Source organism: Pelodiscus sinensis, chromosome 15 (genome assembly GCF_052426305.1).
Source record: "Pelodiscus sinensis isolate ZL-2025 chromosome 15, ASM5242630v1, whole genome shotgun sequence".
Taxonomy (NCBI): Eukaryota; Metazoa; Chordata; order Testudines; family Trionychidae; genus Pelodiscus; species Pelodiscus sinensis.
This window is the reverse complement of record NC_143066.1, coordinates 14,482,764-14,498,784: the sequence shown is the minus strand read 5'-3', so window position 1 is coordinate 14,498,784 and position 16,021 is coordinate 14,482,764. Positions and strand designations below refer to the sequence as shown.

The 16,021-nt window shown below is 46.7% G+C and overlaps 1 protein-coding gene across 1 annotated transcript in view; it reads left to right on the top strand.

Moving 5' to 3' along the window:
- The window catches only part of GRIN2A (glutamate ionotropic receptor NMDA type subunit 2A), a 511,029-nt gene that overhangs the window by 431,844 nt on the left and 63,164 nt on the right, over positions 1-16,021 (top strand). The window contains exon 10 of the mRNA XM_075899286.2: positions 12,360-12,547. Within this exon, the coding sequence (XP_075755401.2) occupies positions 12,360-12,547 (188 nt within the window). The remainder of the gene's footprint in view (positions 1-12,359; positions 12,548-16,021) is intronic.

The window sequence follows — 16,021 nt, the reverse complement described above, 5'->3', positions numbered from 1 at the left end:
ATTGACTTAAAAGATGGCTTAGATTGTTGAAATCTTACCAGAATCAAGAGCTGTCTGTCTTCCCTAGCCTTCCTTATTTTTGTTTTTGTTTTTCCCATGAAGCATACTGCATTTTTTATTGTAAATCCTGGAACGTTGTAGACAGAATGTCACTGTAGAAAGGGTAGAAATGTTGCCTGTGGAGAACTGTCACAGTGCTCATGCTTGAGCATAGCTGTTTGCAAGTCATATATAGAATATAATTGGGCCTGAAATGTTTGGCATAATGGTATTGCTCTAAACTACTTCCTGGGGCTTGTTGCTGATATGCTTTTGCTGCTTTTGTCCCCAAGGAATCATTTAATTTTTTCTTCAAATATTTCTGGCTTCAGTTCAACAAATAGCTACTTGTTGCCATAATAACTGAGTCCAACTCATGACAAATATACAGTATAAGTGCAAAACACTGGATTTATACAGCTAGCTGTTTACAGACAGAAGCTCTTTGCCAGTATTTCTCAGATTCCACAGTTGTCACAGCCAAATGCTATGCCCAAAATACAGGCAATAATCTGTTTTGTGTGTCTAGGTGCTTATATAGGGGCCCACCAGTGATGTACTATGGATATAAGTGTGACCAATTTAGTCCTGTTCTGAACAAATGTAATTTTAAAAAGCACTATTTTGATACCTATTTACTATTTGGAAGCATTATTTCTCAGGTAGGAGAGAGGATTTTAAATCATAGTGTTAATTAATATTAGCAATGATTTGAAATTCTATACAGGTTGAACTTCTCTAATACACAACTCTCTCATCCAGAAACATCCATGATCTGGAATGATTTTAGTTAGCCAGATGTCCACTTTTCATGGGTGTGGCCACCTTTCCCATAGTCCCATAAAGTTTGTTTACAGCCACTAGTCCTGGCTCTCAGGGTGTGTCTAGACTACAGGGTTTTGTCAACAAAAGTGGACTTTTGTCGACAAAACTATACCTGGATCTACACTACCGCCGAGTTCTGTCGACAGTAAGTTGACAGAATGCAGCAGTTTTGTCGACGGCAGTAAACCTCATTCTACAAAGAATAACACCTTTTTTTCTACAGAGTTATGTCGAAAAAAGGTGCTATTGCATCCACACTGCACTTTTTCAAAAGAGAACATCTAGACTCTGTCGAAAAAGTGGCTTGCTTTGTCACCAGAACTGGCTATAGTCTAGATGCTCTTTTTCGACAGAGGCTTTGTTGACAGTTCCTTCAGGTAGGAATAAGAGATCCTCCAGAAAAGGGCTTTATTCCGGAGGATCGCGCCAGTCTGGATGCTCTTTTCTGGCTTTTCCCCAAGCCGGAAAAAAAGCGGCGGCCATGTTTATTTAAATCCCGCAGGGGATATTTAAATCCCCCGCGGATTTCCCTATTCCAAAGTTAGAAATTAGCATGCCTCTTCCGAAGAAGGGGCCAGTCTAGACGTAGCCCCAGTGTTCTGTGCTGTTATTCAGCTCTAACTTACCCCTAAATGTCCTCTAACAACCCAGTAAGTAGTGGAAGTTTTGGTAATGGTGCTAGACAATATTGACCACATGTAGTTCAGAAAATTCTCTTGTTCAGAACTGGTCAGGTCCTGAGGGTGCTGGAGTAGAGAGGTTCAACTTGTAACACCTTTCACCTGAAGATTTCAAAGCACTTTCTTGACAATGGCCCTCATAATTCTTTGTCTGAGTCAGGTATCAGAAAGGTAGCTGTGGTAGTCTGCATCCACAAACAAATGAGGAGTCATATGGCACCTGAGGCCATGTCTACACTACAGATAAGATCAAAGCAGCTGCAGTTGATCTTCCAACATTTGAATTAGTGGGTCTAGTGAAGACACTCTAATTTGAACTGAGAGGGGCACTCCTGTCGATGCCAATAGTCCTGCTTTTACAAGGAGTAAGGGAAGTCAAAGGGAGACTATGCTCCCTTCGACTTCCCGCAGTGTGAATGGCACCAAAATTTGAGTTAAGATACTTCAACTTAAGCTTTGCAATTAATGTCTCTGAAGCTGCATATCTTAATTTGAATTTATTCCCTACAGCAGACCAGAGATTAGAGACTAAGGTTTTATCTATACTACAAGATTATTTTTAAATAAGTTATTTCACAATAATAACCTGTGAAATAGCTATTTTGAAATAGCTTGTCCACACTACAAGTCTCCATTGAGATAGCACAGATTTATATTGAAATAGCACATCCACACTGATTGGAGCCTGAATCACATTTAAAGCCTCCCCAGAAGCGCTCCAGGGAGGGCATCAGGACTGCAACCAATTCCTGTAGCTGCTTACAGGCTATCTGAGACTTGTGCTTAAAGGAACTTCTCTCTACAGGCGCATCTCATGCTCCTCTTCTCCATTTCTTACCTCCTTGAGGGACAGTAAACTCATGCCGCACGCTCTGGTTGCCCTTGCAGATGCTGCAGCACTTCCAACATGGAGCCAAAGCTTCTGCAAAGCAGTAATAGATTATTTAACTTCCTGCTTTGCCTCAGTAGAGTTCATGCAGTCTGCCCACATGGTGCTGCAGGAGCACAACAACCAGCGCGGAGCGGGGGACCTCCTCACCCAGGCCTGGGTCATCCTCATGCACCACATTCCATTCCATCCTCCCCTGCACACGGGGAAATGCCGCTTCTGGTGCCAAGACACCAGTTCCGACTGTTGGGACTGTATCGTCAGACAGTGGTGGGATGACCAGCAGTGGGTCCAGAACTTCCGCATGCGGAAGCCACCTTCCTGGAACTCTGCAAGTGGCTTGCCCATGCCCTCAAGTAATAGGACACCCTCATGAGACCTGCCATCTCCCCACCAGAAACACATCACCATCGCCCTTTGGTAGTTCATCACGCTGGACTTGGTGACTTCCCAATGACTCTTGCAACCATGTGATTCTATGTTTCTATGGTTCTATAGGTGTTGAAGGCCATCAATGGCATCCTGCTGTGGTGGATCATCATACTGGGCAATATCAACCCCATTATCACTGGATTTGCCACCATGGTCTTCTCCAACTGTGAGAGGAAGGTCATTGATGGCACCCACATCCCCATACTGGCCCCCATGTATTCAGGAACTCCAGCTTCTTCCTGAGGATGCATGTCAGCACTTTTTTCCCTGACTGCACCATCAGGGTTGGGGATGTTGACATGTCCATGTGCATCATGGGTGATGCAAACTACCCCTTGCTCCCCTGGCTGATGAAGCCCTACACGTGCAGCCTGGACTCCATCAAAGAGATCTTTGACAGGCTCAGCAGATACCACATAGTTGTGGAGGTGCCTTCAGCTGCCTCAAGGGGAGGTTCCAGAGTCTCCTCACCTGCCTGGAACATGGTAACCGGAACACCCCCAGGTGGTAGCAGCCTTCTGTGTGCTTCAAAATGTGTGTGAAACAAGGGGGAGACTTTCCATGATGGGGAGAAGAGACTGAGTGGCTGGCTGGGGTTTTTGAATAGCCAGGCACCTTTGCCATTCAGCAAGCCCATCAGGGGGGTGTGCTCATTCAGGAGACCTTGAGGGAGAGTTTCAGCCAAGGCTAACGGTGAGACTGTTTGCTGGGCTTCCCCTCAAGGGGCCTCTGCATTGCCCCTGTGTGCTTTTCCTCCCCTTAAACTAAGAGATTGGGGAAAGCCGATTAGTGCAGAGGAGCACGTGGATTGGACAGAGAAGTCTCTTAGAGGAGAGTCTATTGATAGAGATTCTCTAGGTTTTAGTCAGGAGGAGAGGATGAAAGAGGGTAAAGTATGGGCCAGATCAGATGAAAAACATTCACATAAAAAAGAATCTGACACATCAGAAAAGGGCAGACAAATAAACAGTGACAAGTGTTTAAAGTGCTTGTACACAAATACTAGAAGTCTAAAAAATAAGATGGGTGAACTAGAGTCCCTCGTGTTAAAGGAGAATACTGATATAATAGGCATCACAGAAACTTAGTGGAGTGAGGACAATCAATGGGATACAATCATTCCAGGGTACAAAATATATAGGAAGGACACGCGGGTGGGGGAGTGGCACTATATGTGAAAGAAAATTTAGAATCAAATGAAGTAAAAATATTAAACGAATCAATATGTTCCATAGAATTGCTATGGATAGTAATTACCTGCTCTAATAAGAATATAACAGTAGGGACCTATTACCCACTACCTGACCAGGACAGTAATGGTGACTATGAAATGCTGAGGGAGATCAGAGAGGCTATCAAAATAAAGAACTCAATAATAGTGGGGGATTTCAACTATCCCCATATTGACTGGGTACGTCACCTCAGGACGAGACACAGAGACAAAATTTCTTGATACCTTAAATGACTGCTTTTTGGAGCAGCTGGTACAGGAACCCACAAGGGGAGAGGCAATTCTCGATTTAGCACTGAGTGGTGCACAGGATCTGGTCCAAGACGTAACTAAAACAGGTCCACTTGGAAATAGTGACCATAATATAATAACATTTAACATTGCTGTGGTGGGAAGAACACCTCAGCAGCCCAATACTCTGGCATTTAATTTCAAAAAGAGGAACTATGCAAAAATGAGGTTAGTTAAACAGAAATTAAAAGGCACAGTGACTAAAGTAAAATCCCTGCCAGCTGTATGGACACTTTTCAAAGACACCATAATAGAGGCCCAACTTAAATGTATACCCCAAAATAAAAAACATAGTAGAAGAACTAAACAAGAGCCACCGTGGCTTAACAACCATGTAAAAGAAGCAGTGAGAGATAAAAAGACATCTTTTAAAAAGTGGAAGTCCAATCCTAGGCTATGTCTAGACTGCAGGCTTCTTTCGAAAGAGGCTCTTTCGAAAGCATCTTTCGAAAGAGCCTCTTTCAAAAGATCGCGTCTAGATTGCAGGCGGATCTTTCGAAAGAGAAATCCGCTTTTTCGAAAGAGAGCACCCAGCGAGTCTGGATGCTCTCTTTTGAAGACGGCCTCTTTACATTGAAGAACGCCTTCTTTCGAAAGAGGAACTTTCGAAGGAAGGCGTTCTTCCTCGTGAAACGAGGTTTACTGCCATCGAAAGAAAAGCCGCGTTCTTTCGAAATAATTTCGAAAGAACGCGGCTTGAGTCTGGACGCAGGGGAAGTTTTTTCGGGAAAAGGCTACTTTTCCCGAAAAAAACCCTGAGTCTGGACACGGCCCTAGTGAAGTAAATAGAAAGAAGCACAAACACTGCCAAAGCAAGTTTTAAAATGTAATAAGAAAAGCCAAAAAGCAGTTTGAAGAACAGCTAGCCAAAAACTCAAAAGATAAGAACAAAATTTTGTTTTTTAAGTACATCAGAAGCAGGAAGCCTACTAAACAACCAGTGGGGCCCCTGGATGATCAAGGAGCACTTAAAGACTATAAAGTCATTGCGGAGAAACTAAATGAATTCTTTGCTTCAATCTTCACGGCTGAGGATGTTAAGGAGATTCCCAAACCTGACCCATCCTTTGTAGGTGACAAATCTGAGAACTTGTCACAGATTGAAGTGTCATTAGAGGAAGTTTTGGAATTAATTGATAAACTTAACAGTAACAAGTCACCGGGACCGGATGGCGTTCACCCAAGAATTCTGAAAGAACTAAAATGTGAAATTGTGGAACTATTAACTATGGTTTGTAATCTATCCTTTAAATCAGCTTCTGTACCCAATGACTGGAAGACAGCTAGGCTGTGTCTAGACTGGCCACTTTTTCCGGAAAAGCGACTGCTTTTCTGGAAAAACTTGCCAGCTGTCTATACTGGCTGCTTGAATTTCCGCAAAAGCACTGACAATCTCATATAAGATTGTCAGTGCTTTTGCAGAAATACTATGCTGCTCCCGTTTGGGCAAAAGTCTTTTTCTGAAAAACTTTTGCGCAAAAGGGCCAGTGTAGACAGCAGAGATTTGTTTTCCGCAAAAAAGCCCCGATTGTGAAAATGGTGATCGGGGCTTTTTTGCGGAAAAGCGTCCTGCCAATCTAGACGCACTTTTCCAAAAATGCTTTTAACGGAAAACTTTTCCATTAAAAGCATTTCTGGAAAATCATGCCAGTGTAGACGTAGCCCTAATGTAATGCCAATATTTAAAAAGAGCTCTAGGGGTGATCCCGGCAATTACAGACTGGTAAGTCTAATGTCAGTACCAGGCAAATTAGTTGAAAGAACAGTAAAGAATAAAATTGTCAGACACATAGAAGAACATAATTTGTTGGGCAAAAGTCAACATGGTTTCTGTAAAGGGAATTCATGTCTTACTAATCTATTAGAGTTCTTTGAACGGGTTAACAAACATGTGGATAAGAGGGATCCAGTAGATATAGTATACTTAGATTTCCAGAAAGCCTTTGACAAGGTCCCTCTCCAAAGGCTCTTAAGCACAGTAAATTAAGTTGTTATAGGATAAGAGGAAGATCCTTTCATGGACAGAGAGCTCGTTAAAAGACAGAGAGCAAAGGATAGGAATAATTGGTACATTTTTAGAATGGAGAGGTGTAACTAGTGGTGGTTCCCAAGGGACAGTCCTAGGACCAACCCTGTTCAACTTATTCTAAATGATCTGGGGAAAGGGGTAAACAGTGAGGTGACAAAGTTTGCAGACAATACTAAACTGCTCAAGGTAGTTAAGACCAAAGCAGACTGTGAAGAACTTCAAAAAGATCTCACCAAACTAAGGGTACATCTACACTAGCCCCCTAGTTCAAATTTAAATATCCCACGCTTCATTAGCATGTTCCCGGGCGGTCGCCATTTTGGAAACTGACCAGCCCGGAATAACTGCCCGCGTCTACACGCGACAGTGAAACGGGAGTTCAAAGTAAACTCCTAACTCAAATTAGCTGTTACTCCTCGTGAAATGAGGTTTAACACCTAATTCGAGTTAAGGGGTTTATTTCGAACTCCCGTTTCACTGCTGCGTGTAGACGCAGTCAGTTATTCCACGCTAGTCAGTTTCCAAAATGGTGACTGCCCAGGAACATGCTAATGAAGCATGGGATATTTAAATCCCGTGCTTCATTTGCAATTTCAGTCACCCTCATTAGCCTCAATAGTTCAAACTAGGGGGCTAGTGTAGACGTACCCTTAGTGACTGGGCAACAAAATGTCAAATGAAATTTAGTGTGGATAAATGTAAAATAATGCACATTGGAAAAAAATAAACCCAATTATACATTTAATGTGATGGGGGCTAATTTTACTACAACTAAACAGGAAAGAGCTCATGGAGTCATCATGGATAGTTCTCTGAAGATGTCCATGCAGTGTTCAGTGGCAGTCAAAAAAGCAAACAGGATGTTAGGAATCATTAAAAAAGGGATAGAGAATAAGACAGAGAATATCTTATTGTCCATGGTATGCCCACTTCTTGAATATTGCGTACAGATGTGGTCTCCTCATTTCAAAAAAGATATACTGGCATTAGAAAAGTTTCAGAGAAGGGCAACTAAAATGATTAGCGGTTTGAAACGGGTCCCATATGAGGAGAGATTAAAGAGACTGGGACTTTTCAGCTTGGAAAAGAGAAGACTAAGGGGGGATAGGATAGAAGTATATAAAATCATGAGTGGTGTGGAGAAAGTGAATAAGGAAAAGTTATTTACTTGTTTCCATAATATAAGAACTAGGGGCCACCAAATGAAACTAATAGGCAGCAGGTTTAAAACAAATAAAAGGAAGTTCTTCTTCACACTGCATATAGTCAACCTGTGGAACTCCTTGCTTGAGGGGGTTGTGAAGGCTAGGACTATAACAGGGCTTAAAAGAGAACTAAATAAATTCATTAAGGTTAAGTCCATAAATGGCTATTAGCCAGTATGGGTAAGGAATGGTGTCCCTAACCTCTGTTTGTCAGAGGGTGGAGATGGATGGCAGGAGAGAGATCGCTTGATCATTACCTGTTCAATTCACTCCCTCTGGGATGCCTGGCATTGGCCACTGTTGGCAGACAGGGTACTGGGCTGGATGGACCTTTGGCCGTTCTTATGTTCTTATGTTCTTACCCTCCCTTGCCCTGCTGTCCCTTCCCATCTTCTCCCCGTTTCATGCAGAACAAATAAAAAGTCTTTTTGTTTTGAAAAACAACTAAAACAACTCTAATTTTTTATTTGGGGAATATACAACAGGGAAGAGACTTGATAAAGAAACTGGGAGGAAGGAAAAGAGGGAAGGTGGGGAGGAGGGGCTCAAGGATGGGGCTGGGGCTGGCACCTGCCTTGGGTACCTCATGAGGCTTCAGCTTGCCTGAGAGGTTCCACTACCACGCGTTCGTGGAACCTGGTGGACCGTGGAGGACTAGGAGAAGAAGCCAGATGGGTGGGTGCAGGTGCTGGGAGTTGGGGGGAGGTTTGGGGGTGGCTGATGGACCACTCAAGAGCCACAACCAGGTGCTGCACAACAGTGATGATCGAGGAGCAGATAGCCTCATGCTGATAGAACAGCTGCTCCCAGAATGCCTGTCTCAGCCCCCAGTCAGAGCGACGATCCCAGCATTCCGCCCTAATCTCTGAGCCTTCATTGAATGTCAGATAATGGTGATGTGCTACAAGCAAGGCCATCTGTTGCTAGACAGTGGACACTTTCCTGCAGGAGCACAGACATCCTGCGGAGCCTCACTACTTCCATGTCCTGGGGACAAGCAAGAATGGGAAGTTGCCAGCTAGGCCAGGAGACTTTGGCTGGAGTGGGGGAAGGGGCAGCTTGGCTTCCTACTGTATCCCACACACACCAAGGCCAGCAATGGTAGCATCCTACAGAGAGAAAACTTCTATGCCTGCCTGCTGGAGGAGAGGAGGGGAGGGTGTTGGGAGAGTTTCCATGCAGGGGTTCAGTGTCCTCCTCATCGCCACATTTGATCGGGAGCAGATGCTGCCTGAGAGGACCTGTGCCATGCGTGGTACTGCCATGTGTTTCTAAGATTTTAGCCTCCTTAGTGATGGCTTTTCATGGGAAGGTGTCCCACCACGGAGTCCAGAGTAAGGCAGGCCTGTGCAGGAACCTTGTGAAAAGGATTTGGGTGTGCCTGTGTGAGAGCATCATGGAGCTGAGTCCTCCATGTGCACAGACTTTTGTGCAACCCCCAGGCCGAGAAGGAGCATGCAGCCCCTCGCAGCCCACCACTTGTCCCCACATGTGGAAAGTGATAGCACTCAACTGAACTGCCTTCCCCAACTTCATCCAAGCCCTGGGAGACATCCTGGTAGGAGAGGGGCATCTCCAGGCTGAAGATGACCTGGCTGGTGGGCACGGTGTCCTGGCTGGTCTGTTCCTCCTCCTCATTGTTGCTGTCATCTTCCTTCACAGCCCCTCTCTCATGGAGGCTGATGCTATCCTGTCTTGCATGTCTTGGCCGGAGTTGACAATGGGGGAGGAGGGAGGTGACTGGTCCCCCCCCCCCCCCCAGGATGGCATCCAGCTGCTCATGATAGCAGCAGGTATGTGGTGACACCCCAGAGTGAGAATTTTGTTCCCTGGCCTTTGTGTAGCTCTTCCTCAGTCTTTCATCTTCAGTCACACTTGGTCCAAGGTGCAGCTGTGCCCCTTCTGGGCCAGGCTGGTGGCCATCTGACTGTAGACATCAGCATTTTGGCAGCTGGTGCGGAGTTCCTGGAGGTTTAACTCCTTGCCCCAAACCTCAATAAGATCCAGGATCTCTGCACCAGTCTAGTCCAGCCCTGGCCCTGGCCAGGGGCTTCAGAGGTGGCTGCTGGTGTGCTCGCAGCTGTGGGGGGCTTGGAGGGAGCACTGGGGTTGTTCATCACTGCACTGAAGGGTGCTGCTGTGTGGCACAGGGCTGGCAGGGCCAGTGTGGTGCTACAAGCCCTTTCCCTTCTGTCTGCAGCTTTAAAAACTGCAAGAGAAGGGGAGCATTAGAGTTGTCATGTGTGTGGCCAGAGTAGCCACAAGTGCAGCTGTGAGAGGCCTGTGGAGGCCAATTATTTAAAAATAGCAGCTAGCATCCACAGTAACACTATTTCAAAATAACAATTTTGAAATAGGCATTATTCCTCATAAGGAGCAGGAGATATTATTTCAAACTAACAAGCCTGTTATTTCAAAATAATAGACTTGCTGTGTGGAAGCTCAGCTTCTTATTTCAAAATAAGGGAAGTTATTTCAAAATAACTCCCCAGTGTAGACATTCTCCAAAGACACAGCTACACAGCACTGTAACTTTAAATAAGATACACAATTTGAGCTACACAAATTGCTTATCTTATTTCAATGCTATTTCAAAATAGCTTATTTTGTCATTTGGTGCTGTTCATACAGCACCGAATTTTTAAAATAAAATGCTATTCTGAAACATCCCTTACTCCTTGTACAATGAGGTTTATAGGGACATCGGAATAGCAAGCCCAAAAATAATGGGCTTGCTTGGAAGACACGGGATGGCTATTTCAGGACACTCTGGTATCCCATAATAGTGTTGTAATGTAGATGTTCCCCAACAGATTTATTTGGGAATAAGCTTTTGTGAGCAAAACCCATGAAACTGACCAGCAGTGGCTGAATCAGGACGCCTGGGGCAGAGCAGCTGGGGTGCTGCCGGGTTGGTCCAGTAGTGCCCAAAGCGGCGCTGCGGGACCAACCGGCAGCGCCCCAGCTGCTCTGCCCCAGGGTCCACAACAAAAGCCTGGTCTGCTGGGGGGGGCACACTAGCTGCGCCCCCCCCCCCCCCCCCAGCAGACCAGGGACACCGGGAGCAAAGCCGCAGCCGCAGCCGCAGCCGCAGCGGGGTGCCGCACCTCTGAGGCTTTGCTCCGAGGCACTAGCTGCGCCCCCCCCCCCAGCAGACCAGGGGCACCGGGAGCAAAGCCGCAGCAGCAGCGGGTTCCTGCACTTCTGAGGCTTTGCTCTGGTGGCTGCGGCTTTGCTCCCGGTGCCCCTGGTCTGCTGGAGACGGTCTCCAGCAGACCAGGGGCACCGGGAGCAGCTTTTCTCGCCCCGGAGGTCGAGGTGGCGGGACCGCTGCCTGCGAGCTCTGGGGCGAGAAAGCCCCGTTCGTAAGTGCGGATCCGACATAAGTCGGATCCGCGTAAGTCGGGGACTGCCTGTACTGTCTTTTCCACAAGACCCCTACTTCATTCAGCACACAGCTTGAAGACGTGAGCAGACAGAATTAAGACTGCACAGGTCACCATAAATCTGGCATTTCCTGACTTTGGAATGTTTGTATTTGCAAGCTAAATAATTTATTTTACTATTTTATATATAATTATATCCATTTTACAATTAGGAAAACTGAGACATAATTTGGGTTTCCTGAGGTCACCCGGTAAGTCATTAGCTCAAATGTTCTCTAACCACTATACATTTTCATGTTCTGTCTTAGAATCAGATCCTCTTTCACTCTGCTAACCATTGACTGACTGGCCTCCACTTACACAAGTGTGCAAACTCTTGCTCTCTCTCTGGAATAATGCCCTTCTCCTCTCTACTGGCTGCATCTCTATCAACTGGAACTCTCTGTTCCAGCAACATCTGTGGTCCTGAAGGGCACTGCAGAGGGTGGAAGGGATTAGAGCCTAGCATGATGTGTTTGGGGGAGGAAGGTGATGTGCAGGCAGGACCTGGGAAGTCAGGTGTGTGGCTCAGCTGGCGTGCAGGGGGTTGTGGGAGCAATACAGCTGAATTGAAGGGAAGGACAGAAGCCAGTGCATAGCTCAGCAGGGCTGCAGGGTATGGATGGGGGTGGCAGCTCAGCTGGGCTGTGGGGGGAAGCCAGGAAGCCCAGAGGGAGGGATAGGGCAGGGGCAGAAATGACCTCCCCTGGTCTGGAAAAATCTTTCATCCAGCACCTTCATTCATTAGTGCATTGTATTTTTGGAAAGAGAGAGAAAGATAAGGAAGTGTCAAGATTTTCAGACTTACTGCTTTTTTTAAAAAGCTCATTGTTCATTTTTCTTCTGTTCTAATTTACTAGCATTTCCATTGTCCTTTAAGTTTATGTTGAATATCAAGGTATTGGTTGCTCATTATGAACCACAAATATATAATGTGGTGGTCTTTGTCATTACTACAACTAGTCATGCTCTTTGTTTATTTTTAATAGGGTCCCTTAAAATGGAAGTTCAAAACTGTGTCCTGTGTCCCATACACACACACTAAATCATAGAATAATAGAATCCTAGGTCTGGAAGAGACCTCAGGAGGTCATTGAGTCCAGCCTCCTGCCCAAAGCAGAACCAACCCTAACTAAATCTAAAATATAGATGGATTTTTGTTAATATCAGAATGTACATCACATCAACTTGTCATTTGGCTTCTTTGTTATCATTAATGACATTTAACAGGGTCATGATGTCCAGAATGAAAGAAGACAGACAATTTTGGTCCCTAATGATTTGGTTTGTTAAAATGCTGTCTTTTATTTCAGGAAGTTGGATGCTTTCATCTATGATGCAGCAGTGCTGAATTACAAGGCTGGAAGAGATGAGGGTTGCAAACTTGTAACAATAGGCAGTGGATACATCTTTGCCACTACAGGCTATGGAATAGCTCTCCAAAAGGGATCACCTTGGAAAAGACAGATTGACCTAGCACTCCTTCAGTTTGTTGGTGATGGTAGGGCCGAATTTTTTTTCTTTTCTATTTTGTGTGCACAGATAATTATTTTACTTTATTGTTCAAGTAAGTGTTTTTGAAATTCTTTCTAGATTCTGAGATGAGTAGTTTACAACCTAGCCCAGTGATTCCCTTCAACTCACTCCACATTCTTCAAGACCATTGAGTCATATTTTCATGAAAAGACTACTTCCACACAAATATGCCAAATCAACTGGTTTTGTTGCTAGAGATTATGTCTGCATGTCTAAATCACTGAATGGCATTCAGGTTCTAACATATTCATTAATAGTTGTCAATATCAGGGTTTTGACAAGAATACTTTGCTATATTACAGCTCTTACTAAAAAAATCTGAAAGGATTTATCAAGCAGGAACAAATGATCTAATTCAGAGCCTCTGAATTCAAAGGTAAGGTACCAGCTTGATTCAGTGGACTCTGGACCATGGCAAAAGAGGTACCTAGTAATTTGAGGCAGTAAAAGACAGGGAAGAGAACCCAAAGATGTAATTTACATAATAGTTGCTTTTTGGTGTCCTCAAAATAACATTATGTACACTAAATAAAAATGTGGTCTTCTGTAAAGGAGATGATAATGTGTATTGACCCATATTGTGGATACCTGAATAAGTTTATTATTTTTCACATGTAATATTTTTCTTGAGGTTTCTTTTTTCAAAAATATGCCCTGTAGCTCCTGCCTTCAGGACCTGACTGAACCAGAGAATTTGCTGAACCAAGGGAGGTCAATGTTGCCTAGCAGCATTACCAACATTTTCACTGCTTACTGGCTCTTAAAAGACATTTAGGGTTAATTAGAGCTAAATAACAACACAGACCACTGAGAGCCACAGAAGTGACTGTAAACATGTATCACTGCAGAGAGACACTGAGTAGATTCACTTTCTTTAGTGGGAAAGAATTAATGAACACAAATCAGATATCCTAAAAGGCAATACACAAAAACCTGTTGGAGAACACTTTAATCTACCTGGACACTCATTAATGGATCTCCAAGTCACTGCTTTGTTTGGGTATGTCTACACTACAGCACTATTTTGAATTAACTTATTTCGAATTAGTTGATTTGAAATAAGCTAAATTGAAATAACGCATCTAGACACAAAAACTAATTTTAAATAGCATTTTGCTATTTCAAAATAGCACGTCCACACTGATTGGATGCTGGATCGCATTTAAGGGCAGCTGAAACTGGTTTCAGCAGGGCATCAGGTCAGTAGTTGCTTTGTGTGGCTGCTGTCTGAGGTTCGTGTTTAATGGGACCCCCCTGGACAGCCGGTTCTCAGCTTTCCTGCTTGCTTGCCTATCTCCCTGAGGGACAGAAAAGCATTTTCCTCTCTGTCTGCTTTGGTCACTCTCATTTGGAACACCACAGCACTCGGCATCATGGAGCCAGAGCCATCCCTGAGCACTTTGGTGCTCATGTTGAACGTCTTGCTGCAAGCCTGGCAGCAATTGCTGGAGGCTGCCTGGCACTTTCTGCTGCAGGCCAGCCCCGTGGCCCTCTCCCTGCCGCCTGTGGGGGGCCCTAGAGGAGTGGCACCCGGACACCAGCGTGCCCTGCCACATCTGGTGTTTGGACACCAGGAACAACTGGTGGGATCACACAGACCAACAGTGGACCCAGAACTTCAGGATGAAGAAGGACACCTTCCTGGAGCTCTGCGAGTGGCTCGCCCCTGCTCTGCAGCAATGGGACACATGCATGAGGCCCGCCATTACCCTCCACAAGTGGGTGGCCATCGCCCTCTGGAAGCTTTCCATGCTAGATAGCTACCAATCCGTGGGGAACCAGTTTGGTGTGGGGAGATCCACCGTTGGAGTGGTGCTCATGCAGGTATGGCACTCACTGGCCACTGGACCAGGAGGGGGAGCTGCAAGGAGGACATGGGCTGCCTCAGGGAAAACGGGGGGGGAGGTGGTTTAAGTGCCCTCCCTGGGAGGGTTCGGTCTGTCCCGGCCATACTAAAGATCACCTGCGGTGGCCAGGATTGCAGCGGGAGTTGCTCCTGGGAGTGAGGAGCGGGGCAGTGGTGGGGAACAAACACTCCCAGCCACCCAAGCACCCCAGTGATTCGCGGTTTGGTGTGTCTCTCTGCAGGTGGTGAAGGCCATCAACAGGGAGCTGCTCCACAGTCATCTGCCTCACCAACCTGGATGCGGTCATCCACGGGTTCGGCACCTTGGTCTTCCCCAACTGTGGGGGCGGGGGGGCAATCGACAGCACGCACATCCCCATCCGTGCCCTGGGCCACCAGGCCTCCAATTTATCAACAGGAAGGGGTACTTCTCTGTGATCCTGCAGGCCGTGTCTGACCACCGGGGCCAGTTCACAGACATCAATGCGGGCTGGTCGGCAAGGCACGTAACGCGCGGGTGAACCACAACTCCTCCATATGCCAGAGGCTGCACACCAGGACTTTCTTCCCCGACCGCCACATCAGGGTCAGGGACGTGGATGTGGACATGCCAGTGTGCCTGCTGGGAGATGCGGCGTACCCCCTACAGCCCTGGCTGATGAAGCCCTACACAGGACACCTCAGCCCCTCCCAGCAGGCCTTCAATGCCAGGCTCAGCAGGGCCCGCATCGTGGTCGAGGGGGCCTGTGGACGACTGAAAGCACGATTTAGGTGCCTCCTCACCCGCCTTGACCTCTCCCAGCACAATATTCTGCACGTGGTGGCAGCATGCTGTGAGCTCCACAACTTATGTGAGACGAAGGGGGAGGCTTTCCTGCCAGCCTGGATGGCAGAGTCTGACCGCATGGCTGGCCAGTACGCACAGCCCCACACGGCTGCCAGCTGGGAGGCCCTTCGGGGGGCTGTCTGCATCCGGGAAGCCCTGCGGGAGAGCTTCCATGTGGACGAGGACTGAAGTCCCCCTGGTGTGCACCACTGGGGCCTTGTGCCTTACATTCCACCCCCACCTCCTTCCCCTTTCCCCTCCCTAACCCCCCTTCCTGATATACAATAAAAACACCTGTGTTGCCACAAAAAAATCTCTTTACTTAACATAACTGGGGTAGGGGGAGGAGGGAAATGAGGGTGGGAGAGGGAAGGGGGGGAAACTTGGGAAGAGAAAGCTGGAAGGGGGAGGGGAAGCTCAGGGTTGGGGATCTTACCAGCCCTCCCGTCTCGCAGCATTGCGGGTGCAGGGGCCTCGGCATTCTCAGGGGGGAATGGGTATGGAGGGTGGGGCATGAGGGACGGGAAGGGCAGAAGAAGCAGGAGGGGGAGCAGGGGTGGGGAGAGGAGCGATAGCTGGGGTGGCCACAGGGGCTGGAGCAGCAGGAGGCAGCAATCGGTCCACCAGGGCCTTCAGGTGCTCGCGGAGGGCACGGCCCTGATCCTGCAGCTCCCGCAAGCTCTCCCGCCGCAGCTGCAGGTCCTCTTGCACCCACTGCTCCTGGCTGTGGACCTGCTGTCCCTGCAATCACAGCTGCTGCCTCTGGA